This window comes from Galleria mellonella, unplaced genomic scaffold (assembly GCF_026898425.1).
Source record: "Galleria mellonella isolate WM207_F2 unplaced genomic scaffold, CSIRO_AGI_GalMel_v1 utg905, whole genome shotgun sequence".
Taxonomy (NCBI): domain Eukaryota; kingdom Metazoa; phylum Arthropoda; class Insecta; order Lepidoptera; family Pyralidae; genus Galleria; species Galleria mellonella.
In genome coordinates, this window is record NW_026442174.1 from 677,368 (window position 1) to 699,014 (window position 21,647).

The 21,647-nt window shown below is 36.6% G+C and overlaps 1 protein-coding gene across 3 annotated transcripts in view; it reads right to left on the reverse strand.

Annotated features, from left to right (window-relative positions):
* The window catches only part of LOC113510769 (zinc finger protein 182-like), a 27,203-nt gene continuing 5,556 nt past the window's right edge, over positions 1-21,647 (reverse strand). For 2 of the 3 annotated variants that reach the window (XM_052902504.1, XM_052902503.1), the window contains 12 exons: positions 15,150-15,284; positions 13,548-13,904; positions 10,853-11,029; positions 9,690-9,827; positions 8,793-8,920; positions 8,419-8,493; positions 7,299-7,431; positions 6,188-6,327; positions 4,172-4,313; positions 2,937-3,056; positions 2,382-2,579; positions 1-1,568 (listed from right to left, as the gene is read on the reverse strand). In XM_052902504.1, the coding sequence (XP_052758464.1) occupies positions 1,371-1,568; positions 2,382-2,579; positions 2,937-3,056; positions 4,172-4,313; positions 6,188-6,327; positions 7,299-7,431; positions 8,419-8,493; positions 8,793-8,920; positions 9,690-9,827; positions 10,853-11,029; positions 13,548-13,904; positions 15,150-15,266 (1,923 nt within the window). In that variant the 5' untranslated portion in view covers positions 15,267-15,284 and the 3' untranslated portion in view covers positions 1-1,370. Of the gene's footprint in view, positions 1,569-2,381; positions 2,580-2,936; positions 3,057-4,171; positions 4,314-6,187; positions 6,328-7,298; positions 7,432-8,418; positions 8,494-8,792; positions 8,921-9,689; positions 9,828-10,852; positions 11,030-13,547; positions 13,905-15,149; positions 15,285-15,706; positions 16,123-21,647 lie in introns of those variants that run through there. The other variant, XM_052902502.1, reaches the window with a different exon arrangement.

A 21,647-nucleotide genomic window follows, 5' to 3' on the forward strand; every position in this document is an offset into this window, starting at 1 on the left:
TAAATTAAAAAAAAAAAGGAATGTTTCAAATTCTAGTTCTATTTGCTTTGTTTCCTTATACAAACAGGAATGACCCGTGCAAAAATTGGCACTACGCCCAGAGCAAAGGTTCGCCTGTCCATAATGGCGGGCTATATTATTCAGATGACAGGCTACGAATTTGATGGTATATATAATATGCCTGTTATATAAACGTACAATACAATATGCATCTTAATGCAATAATAACAATTTTTAATTCAGTAGTTAAACTCTTTTTAATATTGAAAATAGACAATTCAGATGTTAGGTAAGTTTCTGGCATGAACACAATTGTATGTAGTTACACAAAAAACAGCCACACAAAATGGGATGTATCCATATGAGATGTTCTCTGCTTGACTCGATCCAATTGTATACTTTTTTTTATAATAGCTCAACATGTGATCACATTATTCTGAGCGAATTTATATTTGCTCATCAAACCATCGTGATTAATTCTTATTGTATTCGTCACGATAGGTTAACTGGCCCGCTTCTATTCTCGACTATTATCTCTCATTGTTGCTCTGCCGACGTATACCGATAGCAGATTACGAATCCATTTTCATCCATTTATTATTCTATAGAGTCCATATTGTCTATAGTATAGACAATATGATCCATGAATGGGGTCAACCGAAAGTTCCATTTTCAGCAGTGCAGCCAGCACTGTACTGGTTTATTAATTGCTTTTTCATGCTACGTTAAAACGAGGTTATAAGTGTTTATTTACTTTTTATTTTGATGGGTGAAAATGAATTGATCCCATCTCTGCTATCGGTATAAACTGGCAGGACATTAGTGAGATGATAGTCGAGAATGAAAGCAGGCCAGTTGGCCCGTGGTAACTAATTCAATAAGAACTGAGGTCTATAAAATTAAAGGTAGCTAAACGCCATAAAATCTATTTCATTTTCACTCTGTGTTCAAATATAGGAGGAGTTCTATTAATTCAAGTTCAAATTATTACTAATACTAAAATTTTTTTCAATCTGATTTAAAATATCATTCCATATGTTTGACAAAATATTAGTTTCTGTAGTTTTCTGAACATTTGATAGACTTGGATTCAGCTGTCTTTGATTTTATAGGCCTCAGTTAATGACGATGGTCTCTAAGGGGAATCGTGTGAAGGTCGACCTCCTGGTGTATTTTTCTAATGGAATGGCAACACCGTCTGCACTTTCGGTATATACTGGCGGGGCACCAATAAGAGATGACAAGTGAGGATGAAGCAGGTCAGGTAGCCCACCGTGACAAATCTAACAATAATCCATCAATCCCGATGGTTTCCAGGGGAAACCACGAGAAGGTCGACCTGATATAGTAGATTCCCTTCTCCCCCGGGCTCAGTAGAAGGCGGCGTCCGGCTGCACGTCCTTGGCGGCGAGGCGGGAGCGGCGCTCGAGGCGGTCCTGGCGCGCGCGGCTGAGGTAGGGCGCGGGCTGCTTGAGGTGCACCGTGCGCACGTGCAGCTTGCGGCTGTTCGACTGCCCGAACGCCTTGCCGCACACCTCGCACGAGTACGGCTTCACGCCCGTGTGGCTCTGCCGGATACGCATAACATACATTACAATACTAAACTTATTATAAATATAAACAAGAAAGACACTATACAGTAAAATTTTCTTTTTATACAACTTAGAATGGCAAACAAGCTGACGGCCCACCTGATGGAAAATAGTAACCGTCGCCTATAGACATGAGCAGTACCATGGACACAACAGAGTATACTGTTTCGCCCATGATACCCCCCATGCGTTGCCATTCCTGAGGATTCAAGTGTTATTCCTCTGTACCCTGTAAATTCACGCCATATCCTACCCTTCAAATCGAAACATAGCCATGTAAACACAACTGCTTCACAGTAAAAACACGAATGGGACAGAGGTACCCAAGCAAACGACTTTTGTATAAAGTCTCCCTCTGGATCATCAAATCATCACATACAGTGCAATTTCAGAGAAATTTTCTTCTACGAACGCTCAGGCTGTGGAATAAACTCCCTGCTGAGGTTTTCTCTTAAGACTACTACAGTATGGGGTTCTTCAAAAAGGGTATATTAAAGTTTTTTCAGAATCGGCAATGCGCATGCGACACCCCTAGTATTGCAGGCGTCTACAGGTTACTACATAGTTACTGTTTACCATCAGACGGGCTGTATACTTGTTTACCACTTTTGTGGTAAAAAAAACGACAAACAAACCCACTTTCACAATTATGTGTACGGTAATGATCATCATCATTATCATAACAGCTGTTATCTGTTCACTGCTGAACTTAGGCCTCCTCTATGGACTAACATGAGGTACTATCTCAAGCCACCTGCATGCATGGTAATGCTGAAGGTATATCCGTACCCTGAAGTGGCGGTCGAGCGCGCCCTTGGACTTGAAGGCCTTGAGGCAGAGCGCGCAGGGGTAGGGCCGCAGGTCGGAGTGCGTCTTGAGGTGCATGTGCAGGTTGGTGCGGTTGTGGAAGGCCTTGCCGCACTGCGGGCACGAGAACTGCCGCTCCTCCGAGTGCGTGCGCTTGTGGTACACCAGGAACGCGTTGCCCTGCACACACGTTCGCTATTTTTAAACCACTTTGAAATAACTTTTTTTTTTTAATTTATTAGTCTTTAGCCAGAGGCCATCGATCACTCCCAAAGAGGTTGTCAATTCACCTATATTAGGATTTCGTACCAAAATGGCACAGAGCAACATTTATGGTGACTTTATGCATCCTTTGTCATAACACTTTATACCACGAATAAAAAAAATATCCACTTGAAATTAGGATATCGTTGTCACATACATATTAAATATAATTAATAGTGTGTGCGTGTGTACATGCGTGCGTGCATATGTGTGTGTATGCAAGCCTGCGTGTGTATAAATGTGTGTGCGTACGTCGCTATAAAATACACATACCCGGAATCCCTTGCCGCAGATGTCACAAATGTAATTCTTCTGTATGGGGTACTTCTTGTCGGGGTGCGCCCGCCGGAAGTGCGTCCAGTATTCACGCGCATTTGGTATCTCCTCCGAACACTATGGGTGAGTTTCTAATTATAGCAATCAATTAACGAATCTAATTATAAAAAATCGAAAATTCAAAGTTCAAAAATATTTATTCATTCTCTACAATACTGTATGAACAAACTATTTACTTAAGAGTACTCAATGAATATATTGTGGAGACTGATGGCTCAACTAGGAAAACCTGTGCTACAGCTACTAGGTCACTATAGCAGTTTATTTACGGTATTAAAGTGTATAGTCTCTGATTACAGCAGTCCACTTATGGTATTAAAGTGTACAGTCTCTGATTACAGCAGTCCATTTATGGTATTAAAGTGTACAGTCTCTGATTACAGCAGTCCATTTATGGTATTGAAATGCCCAATCTTTGACTATTTACGGTATTACCCTCTTATTCATAATAATTGAATATCGTATAAACGTATTTTAACTTTTACACTATTTCGTTATTTTCTTTTTAATTTATAGATTGGGGAAAAGAAAGAGACAAAACACTTTAATTTCATTGTTAAATGTTTCATAAGCATTCAATTATTAAAGTGTTTCTAATTTAATAACTACCGGTTTAACTTATGTATAATTAGATCGAAAAAGCTCGACTAGTTTCGAGCGAGCGCGAACCTGACTGACAGGCTCGTGTTCGCGTCACAGTCACTTATGATTAAGGATCAAGAATTGATTCCGAAACTAGTTGAGCATTTTCGGTCTAATTATACGTAAGTTAAGCTGTAGTTATTAAAAAAAAAAAAAAAAACTTTTATAATTAAAATATGTTAACGCGCCGCTGCACATGTACCAGAGGGAGACTTTGTACAAAAGTCGTTAGCTTGGACACCTCTGTCCCATTCGTGTCTCAACCGTGAAGCAGTTGTGTTTGCATGGCTGTGTTTCGGTCTGAAGGGTGGGATACGGCGTAAATTAACAGGGTACAGAGGAATAACACCCGAGTCCTCAGGAATGGCAACGCATGGGGGGGTATCACGGGCGAAACAGTATACTCCGTTTAAGTGCATGGTACTGCACATGTGTATAGGCGACGGTTACCACTTTGCATGAAGGTGGGCCGTCAGCTTGTTTGCCATTCTAAGTTGTATAAAAAAAAGTATGTGGGCGCGTGTACGCACGTGGTCGCAAGGCGCGGGCCAGCGGTGCGGCGCGGGCTTCTTGCCGTAGTTGCGCGGGCGGCGGCGCGCGTGCAGCCGCCGGTGGTGCAGCCGCAGCGCCTCCGCGCTCTCCAGCCGCTCGCCGCACACGCGGCAGCCCGTGCTGCGCCCGACACCGCGCCCGACACGTTACACATCATTTTAATGCCCAAATCACTCATTTTATTCATTAAACAATACCTCAAGACACATTTCATGCGTATGTATATAAAACTCTGATAAAAAATACCAGTCAATAATTCGATAATTAGCTGACAAATAGTTGACCCGTTTTCGAGGCTCGATGCTCTATCTATATAATCTACGATAATATAATACACATACGAGGGCTACACTGATTTTTTTAGAACTAGCTACTTGAAAGCCATATAATAAAAAAAAATCGTTAAAACTTTGAATATGGAACTCTTTACGAATAACAATGAGTATATAATTTATTCGTATGTCATTTGTTTTACGGTTTGGCGGCAAATTGAAAATAGTCTGTACACGAACTTAACACGAAAAAATTTTCGTGCGAATATTTTTTATGACTTTCTATGTCATCTAAATCAACAAGAAAGTTATGATAGACCACAATTGGCCTTTCACGATGAAGCCCCGTCTCGTGCCACTGTTCACAACTGGTTTAATGAGTTTTAAGATGATCGCACTAGCCTCACCAATGATGTGCGTGCGGGACGGCCTTCTACGGCGACGACTGAAGATAACATCAGTGTTGTGTGGCGTATGATAGAGACTGACAAACGAGTGACCTATTAGCAAATCCGAGCAAGCTTAGGGATTGGTATGAGTCAAATGTACAAAATCCTCCATGAAGATTTGGCGGTCAGGAAGCTTTGTGCCCAGTGGATACTTCATAATTTGACCAAGGCTCAAAAACTCCGTCGTGTTGATTGGTGCCGTAAAATGCATAAGAGATTTAACGGTGGTGACTCAATATCTGGGTTTGACATAGTTACGGGAGACGAAATTGGATTTACTGTTATGATCCCGAAAATAAAGAACAGTCAGCTCAGTGGGTGTTCCGAGGAGTTGCCAACTAAAGTGAAGAGAGGTCGAAGCGTGGGAAAAAAGATGGTGGCCTCTTTCTTTGGAAGGACAGGACGCGACAATTGTTTTAGAGAATCGAAAAACAGTTACTGCAGAGTGATACAGTAACAATTATTTGCCACGTGTTTTAGAAAAAGTGCGTGAGAAACGACCTCGCAGTAGGATCCTCCTTCACCACGACAATGTTTCGTCGCACACCATCAGGTAAACGATCGATTATTTGGCGACCTCAGACGTAGAACTACTGGGTCATCGGCCTTATAGCCCCGACCTCGCACTTTGCGATTTTTATTTATTCCGAAAAATAAAAGAAAAACTTCGAGGAAAACATTTTATGGACGCCGAGGAAGCTGTGGCTATGTGTCAGAAGGCCGTCGAAGAGATCCCTAAGGACGAGTGGGCAAAGTGCTTTTCTCAGTGGTTCTATCGATTGCAGCGATGTATTGACATGAATGGACACTATTTTAAAAAGATAAAATAAAGGTAAAAATTTGCTAATTTAATCAGTTTTTTATTTTCTAAGGACTTTCAGTTTAACCCTCGTATAGATACACTGAATTACGATCATTTCTAATGAAATATGACAACATCCGATATGTTGTCATATTTCAATTAAAATATTAAGAATATGCAATGTATCTGATTATTTAAAAAGTGCTCTCAACAATGTTGCCGTTACGGAAAAAGAATATAAAAGATGATATCAAGTTTTGTGGGTACATTATGGCTGAGGACAGTAAGGGATAGATCGAAAAATGGAAGACGCTGGAGGAGGCCTTCAAAACAAAAGAACATGTTGACCCAGCGACTGTTACGCAGCATAACTATCAATTATGTAATACACGGTTAATAAATAAAGGCTTTAAAATTTAATCATACAAAAAGGCGAATCGACCGAAACATAAATATCATACGGGTACTCACTTGAAGTTGGTGCTCTGCGCATGCTTGGCGGATGTGACCATATGCCTCTTGAATGCCTCCAATGATACGAACTTCACGTCACACTCTTTGCAATACTGTGTTTCTCCTTCGTTGTCGCCGTTCTCTTCTTGCTCTTTTTGCTATTATAAAAAGATATTAGGATGTTTGTTAATAACACTTAAATGGCTACATAGATTTCAGTGAAATTTGGTGTATAGGTAGTTTATACGCTAACAGATGCACGCGGAGAAATTCGGGAAAAAGCTAGTCAATTTAAAAGTTATAAATGTGAGTTTTTTTTTTATTTCTTAATATCGGTTTTTTAATTATTCATTATTTATTTATTTATTTAATACTTTATTGTACACATTAGTTATATAATATATAGCGAGCTTAACTCTGATAAAGTTTTCTTCCAGCAACACCCAAAGTGGAAAGGAGCATCAATGTCAGCGGATAGAGCGGTGTACAATTTTTAAACAGACAAAATTAAATTAATTAGATGATATTTTATAGTACAAATACACACATACATATACATACACATATACATACAATATACCTACATATATAGATAAATAAATATATATTCATAGAGATAGATCATATCAGTCACTAACTGCTGAACATGGGTCTTCCTCATAAGAGGGGGTTGGGCAATAGTTGCCATACATGGGCAGGGGGCTTGCCTGTCGTAGTTAGACTTTGGTGATGTTTTAAGGTCTCTGCTGCCCAGCCCATTAAGTTCCTTTAGTCGTCTCTTAAGATACTCACGAAAGAGGAAGGAGTGGCTCTTTCGTTAAAAAAATATTATCCCGGTAACGCGGATAAAGCCGGGAACAAAATTAGTTAGTGGATTTTTTATATTATTGGGGTCAATAGTAGGAATTTGATTTTTGATTATATCTTACTTACCACACTTGAATGTAAAGGGGACCCAGATATCAAAAGAATGATGGATACAGTCTATCATTCAAAGAAGAAGACATGAAAGAAGAGATGTCCTGCTGCTTCGGAGGACCACGCGTAAGGATAGCGAAGGAAGGTCTAAGAACTGTTAACACCAGAGAGCGCCACCCTCCTCCTTCACGAGTAGTGGCAGAGTACTGACCGCTTGTTCCTTGTGCATCATGGTCTTGTGCATGGCGAGGCCGAGCTTGCTCACGAACGAGTAGCCGCACACGCCGCAGATGAACTCCGACGGGTGTTTGATTCGCACGTGGCTCAAGTACGATGTCCATTTACTGCCAGCATATAATCATATTTTTAAACCACCTCCAAAAGGTAAGTTCTTAATTTGAATGTTTTTTTTTTTTGCGACTATGTATTTGTGACTATGGATTAAAATGCAAAATCTGCGTGCAAAATTGTAAACATATGATTCCGCGTTCTAAATTTAAATAGTTAGAATGAAAGATAACGTTTCCCGAGTTCCGTGCCCAAAAAGAAACAAAGGAACCCCTTATGGTGCGTCTTTGTCCGTTTATCTATTACAGCTGTAGCGAACTCCTTGCTACATTTTTATATTCTTATTGTCATTCGAAATTTATATATCTTTTTAACATATTGTTTTTACATTCAAATACATTTTTGCTAATGTCTGTCTCCTCATCTTTTCTGTAGTTTTCCATTCTAAAATCCTCTCATTGCATATTAAAAGTATTATCTCCGTTTCAACAGCGTTATATTTCAGCAACCACAAATGCTATTGATTCGAAATTTGAAGTAAATTTACATGTCTTACTGGCTCGCATAAATTTCAACAAAAATAATTATAAAAAAGAATCCTTTGCTGGGGAAGAAAAAAATCACTTAAAATTTCAAAACTGACCTATTAGTCTAAGTGGTGTATCATATCATCATATTATCCTTTAACCGTCCACTGCTGAACAGAAGCCTTGGGGCGTTTTGCCAGTAGTTGTCACGCTTGGTAGGCGGATTAGCAACGCAGTTAGGCTTTGGTGATGTTTCAAGATGGACACTGCTGCCCATCCCTCGCCCTCCTTAGTCGCCTCTTACGACACCCAAGGGAAAGGAAGGGGTGGCCTAATCTATGCTGGGACCACACGACAGTAGTATAATATGAAGGGGTTTTAATTGTGAGTCTTAAAACTAATTTTTATTTATTTTTATGAATCGAGAAACAACAAAAATGTTGACCCTTTCATACTAAACACAGTACAACGAGCTGTTAATGTGGTCACAGGCTAAAAGTAGATAAGAGAACTTACGTGGAAACCTCATCACAGTACTGACATTTGTAGGTGACGCCTTTGTGCCACCTTTGATGCTGCTTCGCCTGAGTTCTGGAATATTAAGTATTATATAAACTCACAGTTATATCGCTATCGGCATACACTGGCGGGGCACCAAAGAGAGATGATAGGTGAAGAAGCAGGTCAGTTAGTCTATCGTGTCGAATTTAATAGTAAATCAATCACGATGGTTTCCAGAGGGAACCGCGAGGAGGTCGACCTGATAAAGTATATTGCTAGCTATGTGGCTGTTAGACTAAATTACTAATAATCTATTATTTATTATACTTTATATTTGAAACATGAGTATAGAGCTCTCTCTGATAACTTTGCACTTTAAAAACACTTACGTTGTCTTCGATACGTAGGGGCACGACTTACAGGCGTACTTCTTCTCGTGATTCGCGGCGTGTTTCTGCAAGGTGCGCTTCGTTTTGAACCTGAACTTGCAAACGACGCATTCTATGTCACCGGCCGACTAAAGAAAAAGAAAACAAAAACTTATAAATTAATGAAGACTAAGCGTCCCAGCAACGTCTGCCTGCCAAGAGTGGCAATTATCGGCAAAATCCCCCTAAGGGGAGGCTTGTGTTCAGCAACAGAATATGATGATAATAATGATGAATGAAGAATAAGTTTAAAAAAAAACCATAGATACTTCAATCTCTTTGCAATTATTAGTGAGAATTACAATAAAAATTACTAAATTAATTTACACAACGCCATCTAGTTACAAACTAAGTAACTAATCGCATTATGAGTACCAGACAACTGGTACAAATTATTACTTTTTTGTACATAATATATTTAATAATATAATGCGATAGTTTGTAAAGAGGAATGAATGAATGTTTATTACTCTTTCACGGAAAAACTAATGAAAGGATTTGAATTGAATGGATGATAATGGTAACCTCGCCTGCGCTAATGGTATACACTGGCGAGCTACTAGTGAGGGCTGATAGGTGAGGATGAAAAGGAAGGTCAGTTATCCCGTCGTGATGAATACACTTGGAATTCAGTATGATGGTTTCCAGGAGGTCAACATGACAGGTTATATTGCTAGCAACGGGACTGGTAGTCCGCATTACCAACAATCCCTCCCCCCTTACACGGATAGGTTATATACTAACTTAGCATATAGGATACTTTATGTAATGATTCACGCAGACGTAGCTGCGGGATACAGCTTGTCACAGTATATAATGAGAATTTGGCTAAAAAGGTTATAAAAGGTTGCTACTTACGGGGTCGTGCTTACTGAGGTGGTGTTTCCACGCGCGGGTTTCTATGAATCCTTTATAGCACAGCTCGCAGCGGTACGGCGCGTTCAAATAGTTGGATGACTCCTGACGTTTGGTTATCTCGTCTATCTGCTCTTGTTCCTGTTCAAAATACATACAGACATTAATTTATTTTATAAGTATGTATAATAATAATAATAAACTCTTTATTGCGTACAATAGAAATGTTGTATACATTTCTAGGAGAATGTGAGTTTTTTTATGCAACTTAGACTGGCAAACAAGCTGACGGCCCACCTGATAAAAAGTGGTAACCATCGCCTATAGACATGAGCAATACTATGGACATAACAGAGTATACTGTTTCGCTCATGATACCGTCCATGTGTTGCCATTCCTGAGGACCAGGTGTTATTGCTTTGTACCCAGTAAATTCACTGCCATATCTCACCCTCCAAACCGAAACAGCCATGCAAACAACTGTTTCATGACAGAAACACGGACGGGACAGAAGTGCCCAAGCAAACGACTTTTGTACAAAGTCTCCCTCTGGTGGTGCATATACAAAAGGCGGCCTTATTACTAAAAGCAATCTCTTACAGACAACCAACCAAATAAAATGCAAAATATCATTTATACAAAAATAAGATTACAATACATAAACATATATGTATAATATAAATAAAATATACTAAATAGATCAAGGTAAATAACATGTAGTAAACATCAAGGTAAAATAGAGAGATAGGAAATGAGATCTTCCCTGCCTTTTGAACGAGGCAAGAGATTGCGCTGATCTAATGGAAAGAGGTAACGAATTCCAGAGACAGATTGCTTGGATAGTGAAAGAATAGGAATAGACTTTAGAAGAATGAATAGGTGTTACTAAACGAAGGGATCTCGTATACATGTCTTATATATCTATTAATATACTGTAGATTATATATTTTTAATGCCAAAATATTTTTTTTGATACTACAATCATCATCTTCCTAGCCTTATCCCAATTATTATTTAGGGTCGGCGTAATATGTTTTTTATCCATATTACAAAAAGATTTGGCTTATAGTTTTACGACCGGCCGCCTGCCTACATCTACCCTCTTTGGAAATCTTGTTTATACTACAATATAAAAAAAAGTTGGTTTAACAAGAAAATATAATTACCGTTAGTTTTATAACAGTAACGTACTGTTCCAGGTCATCCTCGTCAGACGGTATACCCTCAGCGTTGAGCGCGCGGCGGGCTTTCCGCGGCTTCGGCTGCGTTTCGGACTTCTTCGGACGGCCTCGTTTCCTCGGCACCACCGGTGCTACATCCGTTTCGGAAGCCCCGTTGGGTTCCTAGGTATATAATTAATGTTATAGATGCAGGTAACAATTGATTACTGGCTGCGCTTTTCCCAGCGCAGCCGGAGTTTACACCCCCTCCCATGTTACCGCGGAGCCATGAGGTTAGTGGTGCCGGAGTTGTAGGGGCCACGAGAGTCTCCCAGGAGGAGTTTGCAGCGGCTGTGGATAGGCTCCGGGCGAAAAACACCGCCCCGGGGCCTGATGGAATACCCGGCCGCGTTCTAGTCCTGGCCCTGGGCGCCCTAGGGGACCGTCTCCGGGACCTGTTCGACAGGTGCCTGGAGACGGGACGATTTCCCGACGAGTGGAAGATAGAGTGGTCCTCTTACTGAAGGAGCGGCACCCCGCAGTTTCCATTGCACCCTCGGCATTCCGTCCCATAGTACTACTGGGGGAGGTCGGCAAGCTGTTTGAAAGAATATATGTCCCAAGTAGGTCCCGGCCTCAGTCCGAGGAATTTGGCGTGTCTACGATGCCGTCGCTCGTGTTCGGGCTCTCTCGGATGAATGGGGTGGTTGGCGGTGTCGCTCGACATGCCTTCAACACTCTGCCATTTGCGTGCATTAGGGAGGCACTAAAATATCATCAAACGGGACGTAATGTAGGATAGCATGGGACATTACGTCGAGGGAGATCAGCGTGGTGTGGTCGGTGCTGATCTTGTATCGGGTATGACTGGAACTTGCGGGGTGCTCTACTTTCCGGCAGCGATGTTGTCTGCTATGCAGATGACACACTTGTTGTTGCCAAGGGGAGGACTTACAGGGAAGCTGCCCGTCTTGTCACGGCAAACGTGGCACTCGTCGTCGGTCGTGCGCATCGCCTTGGGCTCCATGTGGCGCTGGAGAAGTCGGAGGTACTATGCTTTTCATGGCCAGAGATTGGTCGTATGAGGTACTTAGGGCTTGACTTAGACAGTCGCTGGGTCATCCAGATTTTAAAGTTCTAAAAGCCCTGTTCAATATGGAATAGGGCCCTGAGCAGGCAAAATGTGGCTTGTTTAAACAGGCCACATAGGGCCATGGCAATCCGCATTATACGCGGTTATCTCCACGGAGGCGGCGTGTGTGATCGCCGCCCTGGGACTTGGAGGCCAATGCCTGTGCGTCGGTCTATGAGTGGCGTGCAGAGCGGAGGCGCCAGGGTGCCGAGCCTTTGGAAGTTGCGCTGCGGAAGTACCACATTCGATAGTGGGAACAGCGGCTGGCCGATCCATCGCCGGCCGAAGGACCGTCGAGGCTATCCGTCCACTTCTTAAGAAGTGGATGGATAGGCAGCGAAGGCCGCTGACCTTCAGGATGACACAGATACTGTCCGGGCATGGGTGCTTTGGGCGATATCTGTGTCATGTCGCGCGCAGGGAGCCGACGGAGGAGTGCCATGCTTGTGGAGCGGACCAGGACACGGCGGAGCATACGCTGTGCCCAGCGTATGCCAATGAAACCGATCTTGCCCGCCGTGGTTAGTGAGAGATCGTGGGAAGCGATGCTCGCCTTCTGCGACGCCGTCATGTCGCAGAAGGAGGCGGCGGAAAGGGAGCGGGAGAGTGCCACTTTCGCACCGTCAATCCGCCGCAGACGAGTCAGACGCAGAAGGAGGGGCGCGCCCAGTTCCGCCCCTCCTCCTTCCCCACTAGGGCCGGGGTGATACCTGTGGGAAGGTATTGTCCCAATGGTCCTGGGGGATGTGCTAATATACCGGCGCATCCTCCGAGTGGTAGGGTGAGCACGCCATCCACCCTATCTTGAGAGAGGAGACCTGTTCTTACCATCTGGGGGCGGGTCGCTGCCGTCTGAGATGTGGTGAGTGCGAAAGCGAACCCATGTCTCCGACATATGGCACCTCGAGGGTATATCGTCTGGTTTTTAGTGGGTACACCCCCACAATCCCACAGTAATTCACCTCCCACAAGGTGTATGGGTCTGCATAAAGCATTTTATAAAAAAAAAAAAAAAAAAAAAAAAATAACAATTGATGAATATTATATGACGATAAACGAATTTGGCAATGTTACAGTCAATGGTATATGTAAACAGACAATGTAGGTATATGTAAAAATTATTCCTGTGACATACATTGTAACATGTAACATGGCATGCAACACGTGTTTTTTGGAGCAAGTTACTCAGCTTTATAAGTATTACAGGGTCATAGATTTTAAAGTTAAAAGCTTCATAAGTATATCTTGTTTTTCATATGTAACAATAATCATATTTATTTATAACTAGTGACCCAGCCCAACTTTGTGTGGGTCAATAGAATTTTTGAATATATAGTCTATACTGCTTGCTGACAATGTAAATATCTATAAGAGAAAATTTTTAAATTGGTTGAACAGTTTTTGAGTTTATCCATTACAAATGAACAATAAAATACTTCCTCTTTATAATATTAGTAGAGATTTAGTTCATATTACTTTAAACAAACATTCCCCCCACAAATATATCACAATGCTACGCCCTTTCTATTATTTTTCGATATATATATGTCTGTTTTTATTAGTACATACATCAGGTATATTCCAATTATCAACCACAGCCTTTTTCTTCTTCCTTCCTTTCTTTTTTTCTTTATCCTTACTCTTATGTAGAGATAAAGGTTCATCGTCTTCACTAGACGATACTGTTGGTGATAAAAATACATCACAAGATTCTTCATTTTTGATAATTTCAATATTAACTATGGATGGTTGTGCAGTTTCTTCTACACATGGTTCCTGCTTAATTTCCTCTGGGTTATCTATGGTTGACAATTCACTAAAGTCACAGTTTATTAAGACATCCACCACAAAAGACTTTGTAATGTTTAAATTAGACTGCAGGTGTAGTTCATGTCTGTTTACACACATAATATCAGTCTTTGTTATCTGAAAAAAATATTAAATAATAACATAAATTGTAACTAGATGATGTCTGTATATGTAAAATATTAAAAAAAAATGTAAGGAGCTTTAAAAGATTGATGAATGTGGAAGAAGCGAAAGAGGTTTGTTTGAATCGAAGCATTTGGCGTTCCATTGTTTCTGCCTACCCTAATGGGAGACAGGCATAACAGATATGTATGTATGTATGAGTTTTAAAAGGAGCAATAAAAGCCTGTATGTTTGTTCCAGCATCACACAAAAACTACTACAGCAAATTGTATGTGGTTGTTCCTGGAGGTTTAAAAACTGATGTATATTTTAATTTGATATAGGTACCATCTAAAAGTGATCTATTCATTGGTTTACCTACTTCTGAAATCCATGCATACAAAGCAATGTGTAATATGTTAGTTAAGAAACCAGGCATATATACCATGTGTTTTTTTTTATGATTGATAATAGCATGGCAACCCCACCTGCACTAGTCATATATGCTGGCAGGGCATCAGTGAGGGATAATAGATAAGGATGAAAATCCAGGTTAATTAGCTTATTGTAATGTACATACCTGATATTCACCATGATGATTCCCAGGAAGGACCACATAGAGGTAGAGGTGACAGGATATATTGCTAACAATGGGGCTGATAACTCGCATTACTAACAATCATTTCACCCCACCTATACTAATTGTTATAAACTGCTAAAATACAGGGAAAGGGATTTTTAATAACAGGATTTAACAGCTTCATTGCTCGCAATATGCACCTTCATATGGTTCTCCCTGGAAACTATCATGGTTAATTCTTATGGAATTTGTTACAATCTACTACCTGACCCGTTTCTCATCCATCTTGTGTCTCACATGTGTCCTGCCAACATATATTGATAGTGCAGACAAGATTATGATTTCATTTAAACCCATCAAAAAAACATAGGTGAAACTAATATAAAATTATCCTCAAATTAATTAATTATCAATGTTTTTATAAATAACTTGATATAATTTAGAATGGTTCTAACTTGGATTGCAACTTATTCTTGGAATATTATGTAATAGTTTAAATACTTTCCAAATCAGAATTGTCTGGTACCCACAGGATGTAAACAAAATTTCACAAAGACATGTTTAAGAGTACATATATACTTTTTAATGGGCCAGGACTCCTTTGAAAATAATATGAAATACACCAATATCATATGCCCAATAGTGGGCTATTTCAAGCTGATGAAGAAGATAATTCTTACCTTTCCAGATCTACATAATATATCATACAGAGCTGCTTGTCCCCTTGTGCATCGCTCCTTGAAATAATAGTATTTTTTTGCAAGAGCTGTGCACTCATAGCAACTGTAAACTGGCATTCCCACTGAATTAAATGACTGCAAATAGCAAATAAAGTTATTTCACTTAAAAAAATAACAAATAAATATGCTTATGATAGTAAACCCTTATGCAGTATTCAGTGTACCTACTAAACATTAATTTTTAATTTAAATTTAACCAATTGCAGTAGGTATTCAAAAATTAAATAAGTTACTATATAATTATATTTGGAATATCTAGAATAATTATATTTATAATAGCATATATATTAAATGCTAAAACTTGTACTGTAGTTTAAAGAGTTTGCAACAGATAAAGAGAGGAATCAAAGTTATTTTAGTGACAATACATAGTGACATATATAGTTTATTTATAAAGCTATTGCATAGTGGAGTAAGGGTATAGTGGATACCCTTAGAGATGGAACACAAGAATAAATTATTTTATACAAATATAAATAAACATAAACAAAACTTACATTATTTCCAACTATAGATTCAAAGTAATTTACAAATGGATATGATTGTAAATTATACATTTTTACGTCCGTGATTAAGCACAACCTGCATACTTTCACGTCTTCCATTGTTTATAAAATTCAATAAATGCGAATCAAAGATATTAAACAAAGTATGAAAATTGAATTCATAGATTCGCGGGATAGAGTTATAAAATAATAGAACTTCTAATCCAAGCGCTATATATTTAAGTAGAAGTGAAAGTCGTTGTAAAATATAAATTTATATGTTTATAATATTAAATAAAATAAATCTACGTTAAAAATAACTTAAATGATTAAGAATAATTAAGAGAAATTATCATTGAAATAAATACTGAAAATGTCTAGTTTTACACAAGACGCCATAGTCTGCCATGTTTACTTGTTATTGGTCAATTTGACAAAGTTGACAAATTGACATTAGGTAATGACAGCTTTGACGAAACTGTCAATGTGACATGTTTGCGACCTAAGAACATGGAATTATATAGAAGGACTGATAAAATAAAAACTGTAAATAATATGATTGCCTTCTTTCTTCTTATGCAAATATAATAGAGTAAAAAGAAGATTAAAGATACACTATCAGTTACTATTTTTGCTATAATTCATGGCAGGCCAGTGTATAGAAAATGTTATACAGCCGTATAACCCTATCAAATTCAGATACAGCCTGCTTGCATACCTTCTAAATAAACTATGCCGAATATATAATCTAGCAATGTAAAATTTGTTATTGACATATTATATATATATATATATATATATAAATTTATACCTATATATTTATTAAAGTGACAGCAAAATTAAAAAAAAATATTCTATACGAAATGGCCACCTTTGGCTTTTATATATATTTATATAATAATAAACGTATTGCAAATTCAAACAATTAAAAAACAATTAAAAAGTTGAAAAAGAGAAAAGTTTTATGTAACAATATTTATGGCTAGACTAGTTATATATAAATATCAGAAGGAGTGAAAGAAAGAAAGATTTAGTACAAGATGGTATAATGAATAATATTTACAATCAATAAATTCAGTGATATAATAAGTAGCGACACAAAAAAAAAATCCGTATGTTAAAGTTAATTTTTTAAATAGATAACTTCAAATTACATATGGCAACTGAAGTGATTTTGGATAACTGTGGAAAAATATATATGGCAACACTGATATTGTTTGTGTATGTGTAGATAAAGTTTAAGAATTTTTTATGTTATCAATATTGTTAATTGCGTTTATATATTAATTTGTTCTACATTCCTTTTTTTGTAAATATCATTTATGTCTGCGACTGAAAGACTTGTATCCATGGTCATGAATAAATTAAAAAAAAAAAAATTGTGTATGTGTTCTAAAAAATTTGTAGTTGACTGATAATTTTAAACTACCATACTTTCATCACTCCAATAGACCTTTAAAAATACCATTGCGTATTATTTAAGAAACCAAATCCTAGTAGATTATGTGCCCAGTGGGAGTAATAAAAAGTTGTAAATGCCGTAAAAACAATAACAGTAAAATACACTAAGAAGATTCTTTATTGCTGTCCTATGCCCGTAAAAACTAAAACGAAGATCACCGTGGAAAAACTCTCAAATGAAGGATCCCATGCAATTTAGAAATTCCAAACGTAGACAGCACAAGATGTCGATAGTAAATGGCAAAAACCGGATGCACAAGCACAAGAAAATATTATACAAACAATCGAAAAAAAGGTATTGGTTCATATCATGAATTGTAAAACTTCAGCAGAAATGTATAAAAAAACTAAGCAATATTTTTAAGAGAGACAACAGCAACTTATGCATAATCCCTTAAAATTCTTTAATTTAAATTTCGACAAAACTCAAGATATCATGTCAAATACAAGTCCTTTACAGAATATAACTAATTAATAAATATAACTATTTCATCAATGCATGGGAGTCCACAGTTGTAAATGAGAGAACTTTGGAATATTTGATTATTCTCTTTAGAGCAGAGGAAATATGACACAAAGAAAGTGACACAAATATTGTTTTTTAAGCTGAAGCGGTATCACAGTGTAATAAAAGAAATTCAAGCAGAAACAAATGTAATAAACCAGGATGTTTTGCTTGGAATTTCATGAAGAAGAAAAAATACTGTCCAATTTGTAAAAAGGATAATCATTATGAAAAAGATTGTTTCATTAGATATAGTAAAATGCATGATACCTCAAATAACAAGACAACATTTTTAGCTACTCAATCTTTCTTCACTTCAAATACAACTGACTGCATTCTGGACTCTAGATCTTCTCACAAGAATAATAAGAAAAACATTTTATCTATGTCGAAACCACTGTCATCAGAGATAGGAGTGACAAAGAAGAATGAAACTAGACAACTACTGCTATTGGTAATATCAACACTAATAAGGTAAATCTTCAAAATGTCCTTCTTGTACCAGAATTGTCTAAAAATCTTTTGTCTGTTAGTGGTGGTGTTATGTAGTCATGGTGTACCATATAAATGTTTTTGGTAACAAGGTATCTATATGTAAAGATAATGTATTAATTATGAAAGGTTTTAAAGCTAATAATGGTCTATTTTATATTAATTTAGATATTGCTGTAGACTGAAGTGCCTTGACTACTGATAAAAATAAAAAGTTATTAATATTTGGCATCACAGATTAAGTCATGTCATATTGTCAATTTAATAAACTTAAAAATATAGTTTATGTGTGTGTGAATGAAATTTAATAAAAATGATTTGAATATTTATTTGAAAACCTTTTAATACTATAAGATCTAAAGTATCTAGATCCCTAGAAATTATACATAGTGATGTATGCGGACCTTTTGATACACTAACTTGGGATAATCAAAGATATTTTGTAACCTTTTTAAATTATTTTAAAAATTTTTGTTATGTATATCCTATATGCCATAAATCTGATGTTAATACAATTCTTAAAGAATACATATTTGGTCATGGCTGGAAAGAAGCCATATAGTATATTTAAAAAAAGAAAAAGAATGGATTGAATTTTTAGCATACCATTCTTGTATCTCTTTGTGTAATGTTTTATAACTATAATTTTGATATGTAAATAAATATAAAAAACACTAGTGGAACTATAAAAATGGTATCATTTTGGAGTATGTCATCTATGTTAGATGTTAAAGCAAAATGGAATTAAAAATTTCATAAATTTTGATGTGATAATGGTGTAGAATATGTGAATTATAACTTTAAAAGTTGTTGTAAATTTAAGGACATAAATCTTTCAATAGTCCTAAAAAATGAGAATGACAATAATCATTAATTTAAATTTCGTAAAAATTGTGAATGTCACTGTGAATCTCCAGACTATTCAGGTAAGGACACTAATGATATGAAATAGAAACTGTTACTGTAACAAATACAAATCAAGATACTATTGATATTCAAGAACCTATGGAAGAAGAAATTACATTTGATAATGAAAATAATGTGAATCTTGAAAATAATAAAAATAAACCACATAAAGCAATTGAAGAAATGAGAGTAGTAAATAATAAAACAAGAAAACTAAGATCAGGTAGAACAATTAAAACTCCATCTTATTTCAAGGATTATGAACAGTATGATAATTACTGTATTTTATCATACAGAGAAGCCATAACTGGTGCTAATCAAGAAAAATGGAAAATAGCTATAAAAGAGGATCTTTAAGTAAAAATAAAACCTGGACTCTAATAAATGAAGAAGATAAAGAATGAAAGATGAAGAATGTAGAAAATACTGGAATGAAAAATAATTATAAGCAGTCAATGGATTTTAAAGAGAAATGTAAAAAGGAAATTTAAAGCTAGATTGGTTGCTCCAGGATTCAAACAACTATCATCTTTAGATTATAATCTATAGATGGTATATAGATTTATTATATAGATTGTATAATAGAAGGTATATAGTATGGTCCCATAGTAGGAGAAACATCTTTAAGAGTTATATTAGCTATAGCTGCTAAGAAAAATTTTAGCATAAAAACATTTGATGTCAAGACAACCTTTTTAAATCATATTTTGACTGAAGAAATTCAAATGTATTTACTAGAGGATTTTTAAGAATGTAGAATTTGTCGACTCAACAAAGCACTATATGAATTAAAGCAATTATCAGCCTAGTGGAATGAATATTTTACCAATGTTCTACAGAAACATGGCTTAATTCAGTTAAAATCAGATAAATGCATTTTTGTTAATAAAAACTTTACAATTGTTAAATAAATTAAAACAGGAATTTGAAATAACAATAAATAATCAATCTGATACATAGGAATGGAATTGGAAGAAATAAAAATTATATAAAACTAAGTCAAAAGATTTATACATACGAACATATTTCGAAAAAAAAATAAAATTGAAGAAGCTAGCCCAGTATCTACACCTATGATACAGACTACTACACTTTCATTGGAAAAAAAAGAAAAACCAAAGTTTCCATATAGGGAATGTGTCAGATCATTACTCTATTTATCAGTAAAAACAAGACCTGATGTTGGTATATTCAATTGGTGTTTGTAGTAGAAAACTGGAAAAACCTTTACAACAAGTTGTTTTCTCAGTAAGACACATTATATAATATCTCATAATCCATTTTACTGAGCAAATAATCCTTTTAAATAAAAAGGAAGTCAGTGTTTGGGAATACTATTTTATTTCCAGTTAATGAAGACATTAAAGAATTAACTGCTTATTGTGATGCAGGTTATGGTGGAGATCCTGATACTCATAAAAGTACTAGTGGATATATAATAATTTTTGCTATATGTTGGTGTTCACAAAAGCAATCTGTTGTAGCTCTGTCTAGTGCTGAAAGTGAATTCATAAGTGCAGCTTGTTCTAAAGAATTAATTTTCTTAAAAGAATTAATGAAAGAATTATTGGGGAAAGAAATGAAAACTACCATGTATGTAGATAGTATGGCAGCTATTGACATGATTAGAAATGGAAATTTTAGTAAATGTTCATGGCATATTGATATAAGATATTATCATATTAAAGATAAGTATGATGCTGGTAAGCTAGATATAAAACATGTTAGTTCATTTGAAAAAAGGCTGATAACTAAACCCCTTGGTACACATAAGTTAAATCATTTTAAAAAGTTTGTGGTTTCTTAAAAGGCCTTTTTTGTACTAAATGTGAATATATTTTTTGTAAAGATGTCATATTTAATACTAATAAATTTGTTGTGTTAAAATTTTAAAAGTTAGGGAGTGTGTTGAAGTTAAACTTTTAAATAGATGTTATAACTTCAAATTACATATGACAACTATAGTGATTTTGGACGACTATGGAAAAATATATATGGCAATACTGATATTGTTTGTCTTCTGTGTTTGCTATGTAATTGCTGTATTAAAAACTTGTAGTTGATCGATAATTGTAAACTGACATACTTTCATCACTCCAATAGACCCTTAAAAATACCACTGCGCGTATTATTTAATAAATTAAATCCTAATACTTTAAACATAATCGCTAAAAACAAGAAATTGTCAAGCACGTCACTATAAATTTTTCTAAAACTACATAAGTTTGAAAGAGGTTAGTAGTCTACATCACTCTCTCCTTTGAGACCTGGTTATGGGCGATAAACATCTTGAAATCGAACACGACGTTCAGAATTAATTAGTAGTTTAGCTTCAGGATTATTTGTGTTTTTGTTGTTAAGTGTGATGTGGTCGTTTAAAATGTAGGCGGGTTTCAACCTATTAATAGAAACAGCTACTTTACCTTTAATTAGCAATACGTTTTCACGAAGGAATACGTAATTGGTAGTGGCAAGATCTTTGAAAATAAATATTTTGTCACTTCTATGATGAGAAGCAGCAACAGGCTTAATTCCTTTAGCAAAAAATGTAAACGTGTTATAAAATCAGTTACATCAGTAGAACCTTCT